Below are 19,919 nucleotides of genomic sequence, written 5' to 3'. Positions count from 1 at the left end.
GTCGCAAGTGCAAGCAAATACCTCTGGAAGAAATCTAAAATGATATTCAAGTTGCTATTAACTGTACAGAAAATCTTCCTCCCACCGATTGTGCACATGATGTGGGCCCTCGTACGCAGTATTTTAATATAAATATAAATATATGTGTCAACGCCAACAGAGGAAGACAGGAATGTGGATCTGGTAACATTCACTGGTAAGACACTTGTAGAATTATTCCACCACTAACTCAGGTCAACACACACACACACATTCTTCATTTGGTCCCTTCACTCCCAAAGTCCCTGTTTCTGAATCACTGCCAACAAGTTCGAACAAGAAAAGACGTGTTAATGTCTTTGAAGAACACATGGAGGACCTTTCCAACATCAGGTCTATCTGATCCCCGACCAGCTGTGGAGATAGGAGGTCCAGCCTGACCCCCGCGCCCCGGACCCTGACCCTTCCTCCTCACCTGCACAAAGCACAGCACCCAGGTGACACATGTGGATATGGAATAACAGAGCATTCGCACTGAGGTGGTAAGTATGGTGACCTCATTTCTGGGTGAAAACTGTGTTGTTTGAGTTCCAGTTTGATCAAGACAGAGTCAGGAGGAAGACAGTCGTTCTTGAGCCAGTTGCTAGTGTGTAACATCGTATTCCGTGGTATTCCATGTACAAGTACACCGACACAACACTGGCACTGACAAATCAAACAGTGTGTATGAGTCATTTATACCGATGGATGATACTGAGCTACTGACGCCATCTTGGATGATGAGTTCTTGAGGCGTCGTGCATTCCAAGTAAGTTGTTATCTGAGATGAAGACAGGAAGTTGGAACACCCCACCTTATGTTGGACATCCAACCTGTAACTTAGGCCAATTAGAGCGATACATTTGCGCCAGCGTAGTTTGGAGTACCGTAATTACACGACTATTTGTGCAGAAATCAGAAAATGTCGAACAGTTCCTGAAATCTGAGAAGTTGCACTTGGTTCCCTCACCTGGTGTGAAGAAGGCGCTAGGAGAAGGAGAAAACGTCCAACTAGGAGTTGCTGTCATCACGGTAATGACTCCCCGCTTCCGGCTGCGGAGTGAATGGTTTTACCGTAATGAGAGCCACATGGCTGTTCTCAACTTTCAGGAACCGATCAACGTGTTTTCCCTGAGTTTCAAGACAGACAATTAAAGGGTGTCTCCCGTTCACAACTTCCTGTCTGCAGCTCAAACAACAACATTGGAGACAAAAACTGGAACACACTGTGAATCCTGAAACAACACTGTAGTCACTGTATGAAAAACACTGGACTTGCCACAACCTAAGTTGCGGCAGTGACAAACTCCCCCAGCTTGTTCCGGTCACGTACCTTGTGCAATGGCAGCCAGTTTGCTCTTCTCCTCGGGACTGAGCTGCAGCATGGTGTGTATGACGGGGAGAAGCGCCTGCCTCTCACTCCCCGATCGCAGGAAGATGAACTGAAGCAGAACGTTCTTCAGGTACTCCAGGTTCGCCACGCTCTTCTCCCGCTCCTGATTTCGCTCCAACCGCCGCACTTCGCTCTTCAGCAGCTGGCAGGCGGAAAAGAAATGACAACATGAATGGACTGAACAGAAGAACAAATATATATATACAATAATGTGTACTGTAGTTTGTTCAACTTCATCCTTTTCAACTATCATTGTAATTACAGGAGCAGAATGTTGTATCAGTACGCATTTTTTTTGGACGGCAAAAGAAAATCACGGTGGTAAGTTTTGGACAACGGCGCCTTCCGTACGCGACGTCATCTGTGACGTCACAAGTGAAAACAATATGGCTGCACCCTTCGAAAGGAGCTGCTGCTTGCTGAGGTGATACGACCAAAACTACGATATCTCAGAGAATATAACCTCCATTCTCAGGTCAATAAATAAAAAACGTGTTTTTGCTTCGATATCGTAATATGGGGTTCGAGCGGCTGTGCTGGGAGCTGTCGTGTCGCTACAGACAGTTTCGACTGATAAATATCCAGCAAATCGCTGAAGTTTTTGGAAACGCGTCGGTGTCGTCTGGACTGGGCGGAAGGATATTCGCGGCGTCCACCAGACAGGTAGCGCGCCGAGGCTTGTGCACGTCCGCCCAGCCCTCCAAAGATGTCGTCTTGTTCGAGCACGACAGGACGCGCTTCTTCCGGCTCCTCTCTGTCTTTTGCGGCGGCCAGTTCCTCTTCTGGACATACCTGGCTCACTTCGCCTACACGGAACTAAGAGACACACGCGTCACGGCGGAGCAAGGGAAAAAGAAGGCGTCCGGTAGCGGCAGCCCCACCGCGCTAGCCGGGTTGTGGAGCTTCGAGATGAACCTGGGCTCCAGCAGCTGGAGGTTCGGCTTCACGCTGGGATGTCTCGCTATAGGAGCCGCTATATCCGGACTCGGGCTTCTATTCTGCCGACGCTCTGTCAGCCAGGTGGTTCTACACCAAGGTGGGAGGATGGTTACTGTCTCCACACAGTCACCCGTGGGTGCCGGACAAGGCCGGAGGATCACCGTCCCTCTGTCCCAGGTGGCCTGTCACGCCCACAGACAGGAATCCCCTTCATTCATCCCCCTCAGGGTCAAAGGTCATAGGTTCTACTTTCTTTTGGACAAAGATGGAACAATAACTAATGCCAAACTGTTTGACATCACTGTCGGTGCGTACCGTTCTGTTTAACTCATGAGCTAAAAGAAAATAACAATGTGACTTTACATTGTTTACAAAGGATTAAAACATGTCTTTGTTTGATAAAAATTCAACTAGTCGTCTCTTTATGAAATACATCACCAGATCACAAGAATCAATCTACAACTGCCGTGATACAGTAATTATCATAAATGCGAAAAAAATGGTGAATACTTTATTTCAAAAATCACTATTACGTTTTAACTATTTGCTGATATATAACAAACAACCTGTTTCACTAATCAAAGGACGTAGAGTATTTTATTAACACAAACAGTATTTGATTCATTCAGTAGATACACACCTGTTGAAATCACGTAGCAGTTGCTGCAGTTATTCTGCGTATTATCATCCACTACCGTGAGTGCTTCCACTACTCAAGATGTTTTCTCAAATTGACCCCATGTTTCAGATGTCCCCAGCTGCTGCATGTGAAACTAATGACAACTCTCAGAACAGTGAGGGTTATTTGTGTTGTCAAGCTCCCACGCTGTGTGTGTCTGTGTGTGTTAACTTACGGTGATTTGCTCCATGAGAACAGCGTTGGTGGCCTCGGTTTCGTGCAGCAGGCCGTTCATATGCTCCATGCTGCGAGTGGCAGTGCTCAGCTTCTGACTCAGCTCCTCTTTGGTGGGCTCCAGAGTCCACACAAACGGCTCTGCAGACCAAAGCAAGACACACATGCACAAAGATCAGGAATTCAAAGGGTCGAATGCGAGAAATGAATAATTAGGAAAATAAATTCATAGTCGCAAGTGCTTTTCATCATCCTGCATATTTTTACTTATATTTTACATTTTCCAAAAAAATTGTTACAAATCAAAATCAATGACGTCAGCATATGTAGTTCCTTGACAATTTAGGATAACAAATCTATCCATACATATAGATGTACATTCTAGAAACAAAATGCCACAGGTGTGTCTCTGCTGTCACCTTGTTTGGGGTCAGGGATGTGAGGAGCTGTTCCAGAGAGGGTAAAGGTGTAAGTGCAGGGGAGAGGCTCTCGCTCTCAGTGGTCTCCATCCCCTCTCCCTCCTCCCTGGCCATCGACTGCAGGTCACTGAGAACCAGCCCCGACTGGTTCTGATCTCCATTTCTGCGCTGTGGGTCTGAGGCCAAGGATTTGCGGCTGGACTGGACCAACACTGAGCCTGAAGAACATGGAGGGTAGTTAGTTTTAGTTTGAACATGTAAAACATAACAAATAAGAGGTAACAAAAAGGGCAACATAATACAGAAGTGAATGATGATGAAGCTACTACTGTTAATAAATACAGAATCATAAAAAATGATTTCACAAATTGGACAAGTGGGAACATGTTCCTCACTATACCTACTATTAATTAGGAATTAATTGGAATAAAACTGTTTGAAATGTTGCAACAACTTGTTTTCACCACGTCTGCGCTGCTTCCAGGAAGAGTCAAGTCACAACAGCAGTTTACTGTTTTAGTTTCTGTATGACCCATCTGTAATCAGTGGATGTTCTACTTCATTACGACATGAGGGGGCAGTAGACACACTCTGGTCCAAAGACTTTGAGCTGGTGTGAGAAGACGAGGTGTTTAAAGGCGTGGGTGGACAGGGGAGAAGATGGTGATTAATGAAGCTGAATCTGAGCTCAGTCAACAAATCACTGCCCTCAGCTCTCCGCCTCCAGTCGGGCCATCGACATCACCTCAGCAGAATGAGAAGAGCAGGAGGATGAAGTTGTCCTACGAAAACATGGCTGTTGCAAATTGACTTTGTCAGTCTGATCAGGATTCCAGTGGAAGAAAGGCCACGTTGGGACCACAAGCTCAAAGAAAACGCAGACAAGTGAACGCCCCATTCTGCACATATGAAAGAACATAATAAAGGGTTTCCAAGAAATAAACATCAGCTCAGATGAGGATACTGCTCGACAGGTAAATATTTCCACTGGGCTTTTAACTGCCGGTAAACGTAAATAAATATTTGCCTCTGATGCAGCATCCGGCTGGTCTGGCTGAACATGTGTGAGCCACTAATGAGTCTCTCCAGATGTCAGTTTGCCACACTGAGAGGCGGGAAAGGAGCTGACAAGCACCGCCAAACACCTGGCCATGAGGTGATGGAGAAGAAACACACACACACGTTTCCAAATTCTTACTGTGTGTGTGTGTGTGTGTGTTGGCTGTTTGACTCCAGCTGTGTGGGAAGTGATGGATGACCTTCCACTGCTGCTGCGCCCAGAAACAACTAGTCTGTTCTCTCTGTTCTTATTGAAGCAGGTATTTACCTTCAACGCTCAAATATTTGACAGGTCTTTTTTCATGGTGTCGTTCATTCAGCCACTGTAGTACTGACTGAATGAACTGAAACGATTCCGTCAGTCATTATAAAAAAAAAACAAGGCTTCTCTATTTAAAGAGAACATGGTGTTTCCTCGGAGCACTGGGTGGAAGGAGCAGATGACAAAGAAAAAGGCGACGAAGAAGGAGCAGCAACATAGGACAACGAGCTGACACAGACACAGTGTAGAAGGTGGTGGAGAGGGACAAAAGCAGTGAGGAGGGACGAGAAGAGGAGATAGTGACTGAAACACGCCGAAGTTTCAGATGATTTCATGGTAAAACTGAAGTTTGATGACAGCCAGGCGACTCAACAGTGACCTTCTGCTGTCTTACTGTTCTGGCTCTGGAGGGTGAAGAGCTGCTCTTCGACACGGGGTCAGCTGACCCTGCAGGGTTTCGACGGTGGCCCGGTGGTCGTCCTGCAGCTTCCTCAGATGCTCTCTGTAGGTCTGCCGCTGGGACTCGATGTGAGACGACAGGTCGACCTGAGCCTGAGCCACGTCTGACTGCAGAGTCAGGTTCTCCGACTGCACGGACAGCAGCCTGGAGGTGGAGAGAGAGAGAGAGAGAGAGGAGTTGTTAAGGTGTACTCAGGTCAGGGCGGGGTCAACACCTAAAACAGACTCACCTCTCGCGAAGCTCCGCCTCCTTGCTAATGTTTTCCTGGAGCATTTTGTTGTGTCGCTCCAGCAGGGTGTCATGTTCAGTCTGCAGCTGCTGCAGCTCGGCGGTGCAGCTCTGGAGGCTCTGCTGGCTCTCGGCCAGCCGGGACCTCAGCTGATCAAGCTGAGAGGACAACTGCTCTCTGCCAAGCGCACAACACATTCATCAGCATTCACGGGCGTTCCAGTTCCAGATCTGACATCCCAGGTTGGAACTGGCAGTGAGGTCATTTCTTGGTGAAAACCTAGTTCCACTTTCAAGGCAGACCAGAAAAAATCTGTTGTAGTTCTTCCACATCGTTCTGTTAACAACTTCCCGTCCTCAGTTCAAAACAACAACTCAGGGGAAAAAACGACATCGGACAACATTTGGAACACATGATAATACTGTTGATGATTCATGATACATGTTACATATCATATCTCCACTCTTATACATTTGTGATTTATATATTGATAGTAGTGAGTATATTGATATAGTGATTTATATTGTAAATGCGATTGTGGTTGTGTGTGTGTGTGTGTGTGTACTGACACTGGGAAGGATGATTTTATCATGCGCAAAACTTGTATTTCAACAGCTCTGAACTAAAACAAATCGGCAGCTTTGAGTTTGATCCTCGTTCTTACTTCTCCAGTTTGCCAAAGTCTCCTTCACTCTGCCCACTGATTTTGCTCTTCTGCTGCTTGAGCACATTGTGGACTCGCACCTTGTAGCTCTCAAACTCATCAGCTGTTGCCACGAGCTCAGCCTGCAGACGACACAGACACAGAGAAAATTAAAAAATGTCTTTGACGGCCACAGGGGTGAAGAGTTGTACCACACGTTGATGGACAAGGTCCTACTCTCTACAATACCATATTTTGTTGCTGACGGCAAAAACTGTGGTGCACTGGCCGACGTGTGCAAAGTCACAGCAGCTCAGAGTATAGTCTTTTATCTTTGTTAAAATATTTTGTGGAGGGAAAGCTTCAAGGGCAGATGAGGCAGATAGAGTTTGAGCACTGTAGTAGAACATTTATCAGTTAAACAAAGGCGAGAAAAAAATATTAGCTGTAAAGTTAAAACATCCTATCAATCCAGTTGATTAACTAATTCCTGGTGCTTCAAAATAAAAGCACTGTCTAAAGTGGTCAACGTTGTATCAGACAAATCATGCAAGACACTTGTAATTTTACTCAAACCCAATAAGCAAAAATGATCAAAGAGAAATTGCCATGGACAACATGTCTGGAGCTACTGACTCTCCTCTTGTCCCATGTACGTACTCCTACTTTTTTTAATCCATCCATCAATCTATTGAAGAAATTACAATGTACACATTGTGACAACCCCAAGTCTGGGTGGGGTTGTTGGGAATTGCATGCATGTGTTTTGCTCTCGCTCTCTCTTTTCATTATAGAGCGCGATTGGTCATGGGGCTCCGGGGTGTGACTTAGTGGGCGGGGGCTGTGGCTATAAACACCGGTGGAACCGCCCGCTCACTCTCTTAGCTCTCTCGGCGCTCGTGGCTCACCAGTCCCGGCTCGACCCTGCAGCTCACCTGTTGCCTTTTTGTTTTAGCTTGCATCCAACACACACATACGCAGCCATGCACCCCGCATTCCCTGCTGATAATCCACATTGCAGATATAGGTTGTTGTATTTAGTTTGCCGTAGTTTCCGTTGTTTCCTTTGTTAAATAAACTTTAATATTCTAGTTCCCTTCCCTCTTGTATTTGTGGTCAGGGAGTTGAGCCAGCCCTGACAACATGGTAAGTTCAAAGTACATTCCTAGTAATTTAAATAATTTCAGAGGGAATTTAGAGTGATCAAATACATTTCAATAGGAAGAAAAAAAGGAGAATATTACTTGAATGCAGTTTTACTTCTTTTTTTCTGTTTTGGATGTTGATGCGCATAAAATCAGTTTGCTGACTTACAATTCAGCTTCATGTTGAATATAATACAAATTTATTAAGCACTGCTTCATAGATGCAGGATATGTCCACAGGGAGGTGGAACCAGAATCATTTTTAAATGTTTTCCATGAACACAGAAGCGTCTCATGAAATGTGTGTGTCCATACAACACCACTGAAAAGGCTGTTGATTATCTGCCAGGCCTGTGAGTGAGGCTGTAACACCACCACAGAAATACACCACAAACAGAGAAGACAACATGGAGCATGTGAAGGAAACAAACGAGAATACGAACGGATCTCGAAAGGAGGTGTTTGTGTGGACGAATGAAAACAGCATGCTCAGCACCCACGCAGCACTGTGAGCCACCATTGTTGTGGGCCGGGTTAATGCACGCAGGTTAAAGGAGAGGTGGGGCTATGACACCATCGCGTCAGGAAAGATGTGTATAGGTTGTAAACACTCAAAAGTCATTGTGGCATCTTCAGATTTACTCACTTTGGGACCTGGTTTCAAAAATCATATCTCCGTGGCCACAGTCTCGTCTCACACCCAAGGACGACCAAGCCGCATTTTGGTAAAGTGTTTACAGCAGAATGCTGAAGGGCTGAGTGTGCGTGTACCTTGGCGTCGTCTCTTTCCTGCTGCAGGCCGTTGATGCGTTGTTGGAGGGAGCTGCTGCTTCTTTGATGCTGCTCCAACACCGACCTCAGCTGCTCTCGCAGATGGTGGCACTCAGCTGTCAGCTCGGACACCTCAATCTGAACACACACACACACACACACACACACACACACCTCAGGATGTGGCTCTGCAATGGCCTGATGATGATAATGATGCAGAATCTCACCTTTGACGTCTCTAGCTGCTGCTGGTGGGCCTCCAGCTCTCCTTTCAACGAGGCCTGCTGCACCATGAGAGCGCTCTCCTGCACACACACCAACAGCTTCAAGAACCACGTACGAATCAACAGCCTTTCATTCCATCGAACACTCATTGCTTCACTAACTCATCTGTAGATAATCATACAACCATGTATATATATTTTGAATTATGTGATGTACATAATTGTGATATACATAACTGTATATTTGACTTGGATGTGCTATTTTAATACTTGTACTTTAATGTACAGTATTCCGTTTACTTTAGAACTGAATGAGTTTCTTGGCAAAATGTCTTCAAGTTGCGTACGAATTACACCAGTCGGTTACTCTCACCTGAATGACCGTCACAGATATTCCTTAGTGTAACACAGGAATATAACATCACAGGAATTAACAATGACACTGGTTCCTTCTCAGTGACCAGTTTGAGGCCATGTCCACACATACCAAAACGATCTGTTTTCTCTGCCTCTGTATCAAGAAAATTCGCTTCTAAATCCACAAAAATGCATTGACAGGCTGTAGTTCATACTCCAGACCAAAAGGTGGCACTGAAATTCACCAAAAAAGGAGAAGACAAGGCTGGTCCTGGTTGGCACATCCTCAGCAAATAGAAGAAAATGTGATTTTTGACCAAACAAAATGATACCGTAGAATTACTGCAGTGACAAGATCTGCTCACTCTGAGTTGCTGGCACCCGAAGTAAACAAAGAAAACAGATTAACAGATTTTAGAATGGCAATTCTGTATTGGCCAGGCAAATTCAACCATCCAATATGTCTTTTTTTACCGGAGAATTATGCCGATCTTGTCGGCGACACCGCAGTAACAAGATCTGCTCACTTTCAGTGGCTGTCACTTGAAATAAATGACACAAAACACTGACGACTGGAAAAAAACGAAACACTGTGGCGAGATTCTACATGTAGCTGCAGACAAACAGACATAGAAATACAAACACGGCTTTAAACTGAACAGGATCAGTATGCTCTGATGTGACCATCGGCCAAAACGTGTGTTTGCACTGCAGGTCTTCTCTGTGTGGACGGGCCCGAAGTCTGTGTTATATTAGCCAATACACCCAAATGCGCGCGCGCACATACCGACCCCTCCGTACACACACCTGTTTCATGGCATCGGCCAGTTCTTTCTTGGTCTTCACCAGAAGCTGTTTTGTCTTGGAGGTCTTGTCCTCCTCTTGGTCCAGCTGGGACTTCAGCGCCTCTGGAGACACATGCAGAGACACACATGCGGAGACACACATGCGGAGACACACATGCAAACACACACACACGCAAACACACACACACACACACGAGTGAGACGAAAGGACGTCGTTTGTTTGGGTATTTTGTCGATCTTCCAAAACAGACATTATGGATCTTGATTATAATATACAATTCATCAACAAAACTGAAGCTGCAGTCAAACCCATTTCTCAGTGCAACAGAGAGAAATGTTGAATGTTGAATGTCGTTCCTACCAACGTCCTGCTGGAGTGTTTCCTCCTTCCGGCTCAGTTTGTTTAACTGAGCTTTGAGCTTGTCACAAAATTCATCCTTCTCAAACAGTTTGGTGTTAAGTTCTTTCACTGCCCGCTCGTAGTCGGCCATCTCCATGTCCAGCAGAGAGCTCTGTTGCGCCTCCTAGAGGAAGAGAAAAAACACCACGTCATTACAGGAAAGTGTCACTTTGTCAGGTGATCCGTTTGTCTCAGCGGAAAGGACAACGTCCTTTTATTGTAACAACTGGACAACAGTGTGAGCCCATGACGTCAGACATCACAGCCGCTAATGGAAACGAGACAGTTCATGTGCTGTGGGCCACATTTCAGTGCAATGAGAGCTAGTGCTGCAGGCCGGACATCACCACTCCAGTCGCTTGACTGGACAAGCCCCCAGAGACACTAGAGTTTGAAAATCTGTGTTTGTGTGTGTAAGTGTACCTTGCGTAGCTGCTCCAGCTCCTGGGCGGTCTGCTGAGACTGCTGCTGCTGCTTGTGGAGCTGAGCTGTCAGCTCCTCTACTTCTTTCATGGCAGATGACAGCTCCTGGAAGAGGAAACACACACACACACACACACACACACACACACACACACACACACACACACACACACACACACACACACACACACACACACACACACACACACACACACACACACACACACACACACACACACACACACACACACACACACACACACACACACACACACACACACGAAAATCTTATCTAATCAACCTTTAACAGCTGACGTGTTTTTGTATCAGACTTTGAGCATTCATTGACTGCATCATCTGGTGAGCAGCACGTCTCATCACTGCACAACCAAACATCTGGCCCAGCTGTTGTTTCTACCTTCATCTTCTGTTCTTTCATCGCCCTCTCAGCCAGGAGATCTCTGTCCAGACTGGCCGACTGCCTGTGCAGCTCCTGGTTCTGGACTTCCAGCTGCCTCCCTGTGCTCCTGAGGGTCTCTGCGGCTGCATGCAGATTCTCCTTCTCACTGCCGAGCACATCTACCTGCAAAAGGAGAACATTCGCGTCACCAGCACAGACGACGGGATGTCATTTGTAGTAGTTAGTGAGTTTGTACGGGCAACATTTTTTAATTTAGTCTTCATTTCTGACAGTATTCTACCTTAACAGCACTCAAAGCACTTTACGACTTTTCCTTATTCACCCATTCACACTTCTATTCACACATGCTGGCAGAATGCGGGCTCTGGAGGAGCCTGGAATCAAACTAGGTACTGAACGACATACGCTACTGTTTCTGTCGTTAGCACAGTGAGATAAAATCCTTAAGAAGCAGTTCTGAGTAAGTTTTGATCAACATACATCGCGTGCCGGGAGTGCTTCTCCTGTCAGGTGCATGATATGGAAATAAAAAACATAAAATGATAAATAAGACAAGAAAATAAAACGCTAAAATGAAAGTCAATGAAAATGAAATGAATGTGAGTTGAGCACCTACGGGTGCTGCCATCTTAGTTCAAGTTGGATTTATTTAGTGGTTATTTCAGCTTATAAGCTAACTACGGGTTTCCAGTTTGACTCTTCTTCTCCTCAAACTGTTCTTTTAACTTGAAAATGCAAATGTAGGCAAATGGAGAAATTTTTTTTGTGAAAATCATTCAAGCAAATCTGACAGTGTCAGGCTCTGTGGGCTTTCTGCCAGGCAAACACTGAAACTGTGATTGGAAAAAACAGACACACCCAGATGTGCCACCCCCCCACTTCCTCCCGAGAGCTACGAGCATACAGTTAAATAGACCTGAGTCCCAGTAAATGGTTTTACAGTCACACACAGCAGATGGAAGCGACACTCCGCTCCATTTACCTGCTCCTTGTTCTCTCATTGGAAAGAGACAGTTATGAGCTGGGAGAGAGGAAAATATATAAACAACCCCCCCCCACACACCTTGTCGCGTCTGATGGGCCGTTTGTGGGTGCTGAGCTGTCAAGTGTGCAGGGAAAGTGTCGTGGAATAAAATGAGTCACTGTAAATCAGTGTGGAACGGCGTTATGCCGCAGATATTGGAGAGACATATTGCCGGACAAAGTGGCGCCACTGAGATTTACAGGGAATGTTTGTGTGTTTGTGTGTGTTTGTGTTACCTGTGCGACAGCAGTGCTGAGGCGTTTGGTCAGCTCATTGATCTGTCTTTCTGCTGCCTCCACCTTCTCCCTCTCTTTATCCAGTTCCTCTGTCTGCCTGTCGTAATCTATCTGTAGGTTCTACACACACACGCACACACACATCCATCTATTAGTGGAAGGTGTCTCTGTGAGGGACAACAAAATGCGTCTCAGCTGCATGTGTATGGGCCACAACCATCATTAGACACACACACGGAGGCAAAGAATCATCAAGGACAGAACAGACTGTGTTCCAAGTTACAATGCTGCTGCTTGAACTTCCAGCCAATAATCTGTGAGTGTCTCCATGTTTAAATGTTATTGATTTGTTTTTGGTGCATTTAATAAAATAAGTATGTACTGGGTCACTACAGTAAGTAGTAAATGAAAACCAAAATTACATAAATACCAGCTATATACTTTGAATTGACAAGTGAAAACAGAGTTGTTAAAGCAACGACAACACAACAAGATGTTCGTAGCGATAGTTTTTAGATGACAACCAGCAGAGTGCATGGTTTTTCACCTACAACTACACTGTAACAACATTCCCATTCAAAATGGTTAGATCAGAACAGATCTCAGTGACACAAAAACAGTAAAAACACAGTTTATGCGGCGCTCAGGGCCCTCAGGGTTTGATGGAGCTAGATGTCAGATGTCCGAGGTAACCTGGGAAAAGGACTCGCACTACAAACAAAGACACTCCAACCTTGTAGCCTTCAGCGCCGTGGATGATGTCTTTCATTGAGCTGTTCACTTTCTCCCGTTCGGCTTTCAGCAACATTATTTCCTCCTTTAGGTTTCCAACCTGACGAGAAGAAAGAGAAGAAAAGTGTAATTATCTATAATACATTCATAGCAATGCAAGTGCATCTCAAAGGTCAAACATTTAGATATCATGGAAAACTTCAGATTATTTATTACTGGAACATTTATTACTAAAACATTTCAAGAACATTTTAATTTCGATAATTGAAGCCTACAGCTATTAAAAAAAAACAAAAAACAAAAGTAGTGTCTCAAAATATTACAATATTTTGTGTCAAGTTTTCGAAAAAATAATTTTGCAGTTTTTGTTTGTTTTCCAATCTAATATAGTGGGTTTTTAGTTTATGTTTAATGGATCTGAAATATATGAAAGTTTCACTATTTGAATAAAACTACGGGACACGATATTCCCTTGTTTTTTTTCATTTTGTATAGTTCATACTTGTCTACCTCTTTCTTACTGGCGTCCAGCTCCTTCTTTGCTTTCACAGCCACCGCCTTGATTTTGTTAATCTTCTCGTCCTTTCCTTTGTTTTCTTTCTCCAGGAGAGCTGAGGGGAGCGTTGACCAGAGTATCAGTAACATCCCGAAATCACAATCTCCACCTGCACAGCACAACAACTAACTCGGTGCCTTGAGGAACAGGAAAAAAAACAGGATCTTTACTAACAAGCATTAAGGGATCTTATCTCAGACCTATTTTCTCAGTAATTTCCAGCGCTGCATTCTCTTCAGCAGAAGCCGACTGCGTCACCGAGTCCTGACAGGAAACAGGAAACAGACAAGATAACGAGGAATATGGAAAGAATCACTAAGATATCTTAGCATAGCGGGTACGTTAAACTAGCATGAGTTTACATTCATAATTTCTATTAGCCCAGTCCACTTTCTTCTTCACACGGACAAGACCAACTCCGCTTTAAAACATTCATTCATCTTCTCCTGCTTGCTCCGGTTACTGGCCGTGGTTGTGCTGGAGCCGATCCCAGCTGTCAACAGAACGTCAGGGTACACCAACGGACCAATTAACCTCAGCATGCTTTTGGGGGTGGGAGGAAGCTGGAGTACCCGGAGAGAACCCACGCAGACACAGAGAACGCAAACCACACAGACAGATCCCAGGCCAGGAATCGAACCAGGGATGTTCTTGGTATTAAGTGACAGTGCTAACCACTTAAGCACTGTGTCATTCCTGCTTTAAAACACTTCAAATAAATATTAAAAAATACCCCAAAATATAAATTGCAAATAAAAATTGCAAAAGTCTGTATTAAAAAATCCAAAAGCATGAATTCAAAATTCAAAAACATGTATTAAAACCACAATGAGTGATGATCGCCACTGTCCATGACGTCAGTGTTAAAGAAGTTGAAGTATCTGGAGCTGCACTGACCTGCAGAGTGGCGATCTCTCCCCTCAGCTCACAGATGACTGAATCCTTTTCCGTCAGCAGTTCTTTCAGCACTCTCCTTTCTTTCTCTACATCTTCAACTTCTCTCCTCTCATCCTCGTCTTTCTCCTGAGACATCAGCGAGATCTGCTCCTGTAACGTCTGGTTCTCCCCCATCATCTTCTCATTGGCCAACTTCATGTCCTGCAGGTCTTTCTGCAGACCCTCTGCATCCTTCAGCACCTCTTCCAGGTTCTTCTTCAGCATGGTCCTCTCTTGCTCCATGTGAGCCTGGCGATCATTTATCACCTCCTCCCATCTGTTTTCCCGCTGAGCCTCCTCAAGGCTGCTTCTCAACAGGTTCCTCTCCTTTTCCAGCTCATTCACACGTGTTCGCAGCTCCTCCACCTCTTCTTGAGCTTCTTTAAGTGCTTCAGACTGATTATCCTCCAAAGCTCTGACAGTTTCTCGAGCCTGCTCTGCTTCCTCTGTCAGGGATTTTAACCTTTCCTCCAGAAGATGTTTGTCAGACACCTCCTTCTCTAACCGAGCCTCCACTGACGCCAGCTTGGAGCCCAGAAGCCTCGTCTCTTGCTGCTCTTCAGAAAGCTTCTCCTCCAGTGTCTGCTGCAGACCAGACAGATCTTTGATCCTCAGCTCTAAAGTGGAGATGGTTTCCTGCATTCCTCTAACTTCATCTTTCATCCTCACTTCCATTTGTTCCCTCTCCTCCTGTAAACGCAGCGTTTCTTCCTCCTTCTCTGTTTTCAAGCGTTTCAAGTCCTCTCTTAGCAGTTGGGCCTTGTTCTCTTCCAGAAGCTTCTCAGCTGCCTTCTCGTTCAGCTTCTGCAGCTCCTCGTCTCGTTCCTGAAGCAATGATTGCACTTTCTCCCGCTCTTCGGTCAGAAGATGTACCATCTCCCTCAGCTCTTCAGACAGGTTTTCCTTCATATGCAGCTGTGAAAGAATCTCTTCATTCTGACTGCTCAGTTCTTCCACGGACTGTTTGAGCTCACAAGCTCCTTGTTCCTCTCCAGATGTTCCTTTTAGGTCCTCATTTGGGGAACCTTCAAGCTTCTGTTTCAGGTCTTGTACGTTCTCCATCAGAGAGGTTTTCTCCTCTGTTACCTCTCTGACCCTTGTCAACAGTTCATCCCTGTCTTGGCTGAGTTGTCCAATCTTGTCTCGGAGGTCCTGCAGGTTCTCATGCTCGGTGCTCCACTGACGGACACATTCTGTCTTCTCAGCCAGTTCAGCTTCCACACGTTGCAGTGTGATGTTCACCTGGTGGAAATCAGCCAGTGCTGAGTCTCTCTCCCTGGTCAGCTCCTCACACCGGGCCCTCAGCTCCTGGTTCAGCTTCTGTTGCTCTTCTGGATTCCAGGTGATGAGTTCATGCACAGGTCCGACTACTGACTCACGTGGAGCTGCATGCTCCTCATTGAGGGACACGGTTTGCTCAGTCACCCCGCTTTCCCTGTTCATTTGCAGCTCGTTGATTTTGAAGTCCATCTCCTCCCTCTCCATCTGAAACTCCTCCTTGGTTCTCTCCAGCTCGGCCTCCAGTTCACTCTTCACGTTGCTGAGCAGGGTGAGCTCATCTTGTAACATCGTGTTTTGAGCTTGAACATCCTCCAAGGCTGCTCTCAGTTTTACAGCCTCCTCTCCGTCAAAGTGGCTGGAGTCAGCCTGGCTGCTTCCAGACAGCTCCAGCATTCTGGCGATCCCTGAACCACGGCCAGGTTCCTCGTCTTCTTCCTGCACATCCTGCAGGTAGCTGTCTGCAAACATACAGGGGACATCACTTGTGAAGAATCTTCTCTTATCAATGACCTGAACTCTGTCATAGATACTAACTTGGTGCCTAAATTACAGATCTAATCAAGATTGTCAAATCTTGATTAGATCTTGATTAGATTGTCTAATGGAAATTTGTGAAAGAACAGAACAAACACTGAAATATGACGATTGCTTTCTGGTAGAAGACAGGCTACAGCTAGCAAGAAACAGATTCGCTTAACATAAAGACTGAAAACAAAGGGAACCGTTGACCAACACCCTTGAATGAATTAAGTTCCTGTGTTAAATGTGTTCTGTTACAACAGGAAGAAGAATCCAATCCTGGTCCTAAATAATGAGTTTTCGATGTGCCTGTTAACAGTCCCAACATTTCTACTTGTTCCCTGTTAGTTTTTATTATTATTGTTCCCTGTTAGTTTTTTGTTAAAAACAACACTTCAGCCTATGATCTACCACTACGAACACGTCATATCATTTGCTAATCAGAACTGCCCAATTCCACCATGAAGTTGCGTTCACTGTAAAAGATTCCCTTCATTAAATCAAGCTGTGTTTGCTTTTACCTTTGAGAGCAAGCTGCTCAGTCAGTTCATTGTGCAGCAGAAGGAGACGTTCCCTCTCGACTTCGCAGTCCTCCTCCAGAGCCCTCATTTCCTCCTCGTGGTGCAGACTCCTCTGAGCCAGCTCCTCTTTCAAGTTCTCCACCTCTTGCTGGGCTTCCGTCAACTCCGTTTGGTGGCTCTCCTGCAGCTCTGCAACCCTCTCCGAGCTTCTTTCTCGCATTGCTTCGAGTTCAGCTTGAAGAGCTTTAAGCTGAGCCTCTAAGCAACGTCTGACTTCGTCTGTGCTCTCGTTAACCTTCATACACTCTGCTCGGCGCTCCTTCTCTCTTTCACTTTCTCGCTCTCTGTCAGTCTCTTCCTGTTCTTTCAGCAGTTTTTGGAAATACGCTACTTGTTCTTGATGTTTGTTGTTGGATTCTTCTATGCTGATCTCCAGGGTTTGGATCTGTCGCTGGTGGTCTTCTATCACACGGTCAAGCTTTCCTTGAAGCTCTGCGACGTCATCCTGCTCCAAATCAACGTTTTACAGCATAAACATACACAAACTCATCAAACATTCTCCAGATACACCCACAATGAAATCATGTTTTTTCACCTTTGCTTGTTGCTTAATCCTTTCCAAGTCTTTACGAGACAGCGTGAGGCTTTGCTGAGTTTCTGCTTTCTCCAGTAGTAAAGCATCCATCCGCTCCGTCAGCTCCTGGCAGCCACACACATTCACATTCGACAATATGAACGTGACATATGCCGAACAGCAAAAATATGACATATATACACATGAGCTGTGACCAAACTAACCTGTATCAGCGTAGCATCATCTGAACTGCTGTTACAAGCTTTGGGCTGCTGCTTCAGTTCCTCAACTTCTTTCTCTAAATCTGAAAAGGGAAATAAATAGTACAGATCAGACAAACGTGAGTGACACTAACCACATCGCTCAGTTGTGAGCATTCAGTCACCTGCACATCTGCTCTTCATCTTTTGAAAAGCAGCCATCTGCTTCTTGGTAAACTTGATCAGGTCATCTTTGGACAGTGTGTCCAGCTGAGAAGACACATGATAAACTGAATTATTTATAGAATATACATATCCAACAGTGAAGCATGTCCATCCATGTTTAGACTTATGCTGAGGAAAGTTTAAGGTGAAGTACCTTTGACTTGGACGCAGCAGCTGGTGCTGGACTCACAGACTCTGCTCCTGCACCACCAGGCTCCTGTGAACGACCAGACAGAAAGAAAAAGAACTGGGTGAACCATATGAAACCTTCCAGAGTACCAATTCTGTCAAGTTATTTGCTTTGAAATTAAAAAATACTTTAAAAAAAACTTTATGATTACAAACTGAAATCAGAAACATATTCACGGAGTTTCACGTCCAGCTAACAGAGGCATAGAAACGTAAATCCGGCCAAAAGATGATCAAAAGTAAACAAACCTTCTGGATTAGTGGTCGAGCAATTTGAGCTCTTCAGTGTCCCTTAGCATTGTTTGCAATTTATATAAATGACAAGTATTCTGTGTTGGAATTTATCTGCAGCATCTTCGACATTGTGAAAATGAAAACTGATATATCAGCTATTGGCAAAAGTAGATTATCAAGACAATAATCAGCTAAATTAATACTCTAAACAATAAAATAAAATGTTGATTTACTTGGAATTTGTTAGTTGTTATTTTTTATCATTTAACGCGTTTTATATTTCTATTGGTTTTGCTGGGGGAAAAACACTTCCATTAAGAGACATTAGAGGCATTAAGAGACAACGTATATTAATCACACATTTAATTGAAAAGTGGTTAATTCTATGCATCCATACTGCCAGAGTAATTTGTGAACGCAGTTTTTGGTTAAAAATAATAACAATTTAACAAACTTCTGGCCAATGACGGGCTTTAAAGGTTCGAGCTCTTGAAATATTAAATAGCCGATGATGTCCATCAAGCTTATTAACCCAGTTAAAGCGGCTGTTAAATAAACGGAGGATGACAGATGGACACATCAATCAATCAATCATCATCGATTCTGTCTTTAACTTGTGTTTAACTGCAGTTGTGGCTAAAGCTAATTTTTTGACATTTACCTCCATTTCCCTCGAAAGTTACTTTATCTTCCTCTCAGTCTCCTCACAGACAAACACACAGCAAAGCACAGCCGAGACCTCCGGACAGAGACAAACCGATGTCTGGGATGTTTCTCCGAATCCTTGGCGGGTTAATCCAAAAATGCTGTGTATGTTTTGGTTCAGGCTAAAGCTAATGAAGCTAACGCAGACATCCGTGTCCAGCGTCGACTCGCTTCCGCAGTCGTCTTCCGTATGACGTCACTGCCAGTACGTCAAACGTGCCAACAGGATACAGGAAAAGACCGTAAAGCGTATACATGTCGATGCTGTGAAGCAGTTTCTCTGTAATTAATAAGACATATTTATCTACTTTACTTCACAACAACAATTTTACTTTATTGTATTTTAATTTATTTTATTTTTCTTGTATTCTTGATATGCTCCTCTAAGGACTTGTCCGATTGAATGAATGATTCTTTATCATCCAGAGACAAGTTGAACCCTTTTTTTTTTTTTTTTTTTGAAGATTTTTAATTTTGAATTAATTTTAATTCTAAAGACTTGCTGTCCATAAACACACAATACATTTTTCGGTTGTATTGTATCCTATATTCACTTTATAACCCGTATGTTCATGTCACAGGGGAAAGAGTTCACAATGTTCACAACATGAAAGAAAAGTGAGTGGCTTATTGCACCTACAATATGCCATCCATTAACACTGTAGTAGACAGTAAAAAACAATAACATGAACATGCATTATTTTCACATGAAAAATGGTGACACATGCAGAATCGTTACCAAATGAGATCAAATGTACTTTCACAATACACATATTCATATTCATGTTCATATCTTCATATGTGGTGAGACACATCCACACTATCCTGGATCCATCCAGTCTTCTAATCCAACTACATTTGAGGTATTTAGTGATTAATGAAATATACTGTAAGTAATAATAGTAACATCTCGTTATCCTCTGGAGCGTGAATGTCTGCCTCTGATGGCAATCCACAAAATAGTTGAGATGTTTCATTTATGGTGTCCATAAAGTCTTACTAGGGCAAAAGAAAACATACAACACAGACACGGACACAGTGTGCAAAAGAAGGAATACAGTGTTTAGTCAGGGTGGTGGTTGTGACGTTGGGGGGAGGAGGTTGACGGTCTGACCTCAGATCTCCATTCCCATCACGTAAAAGTCCCAATTTCATCTGTTGAATA

At 44.3% G+C, this 19,919-nt stretch overlaps 2 protein-coding genes across 2 annotated transcripts; one reads left to right on the top strand and one right to left on the bottom strand.

Annotated features, from left to right (window-relative positions):
* Nucleotides 1-374: 374 nt before the first annotated feature.
* LOC144741545 (GRIP and coiled-coil domain-containing protein 2-like) lies at nt 375-18,716 on the bottom strand. Its single transcript, XM_078624063.1, is given in 25 exon segments — nt 375-454; nt 1,352-1,553; nt 3,205-3,344; nt 3,623-3,640; nt 3,643-3,840; nt 5,375-5,547; nt 5,633-5,809; nt 6,297-6,418; nt 8,192-8,329; nt 8,419-8,496; nt 9,580-9,680; nt 9,940-10,102; nt 10,402-10,506; nt 10,820-10,984; nt 12,083-12,202; nt 12,816-12,914; nt 13,325-13,425; nt 13,571-13,634; nt 14,268-16,045; nt 16,628-17,132; nt 17,223-17,327; nt 17,426-17,505; nt 17,587-17,671; nt 17,781-17,843; nt 18,711-18,716. Coding segments are annotated over 25 exon segments (4,866 nt in total).
* On the top strand, nt 1,928-2,677 carry LOC144741546 (transmembrane protein 223-like). Its single transcript, XM_078624065.1, has one exon. It carries the CDS (start codon nt 1,928-1,930, stop codon nt 2,675-2,677), a length of 750 nt encoding a protein of 249 aa, XP_078480191.1.
* Nucleotides 18,717-19,919: the final 1,203 nt, after the last annotated feature.

The sequence above is a fragment of the Lampetra planeri genome, unplaced genomic scaffold (assembly GCF_965212315.1).
Source record: "Lampetra planeri unplaced genomic scaffold, kcLamPlan1.2.h2 scaffold_595, whole genome shotgun sequence".
Lineage (NCBI taxonomy): Eukaryota > Metazoa > Chordata > Hyperoartia > Petromyzontiformes > Petromyzontidae > Lampetra > Lampetra planeri.
Note: the sequence above shows the minus strand (reverse complement) of the source record. Positions and strands in the feature narration are given on the sequence as shown.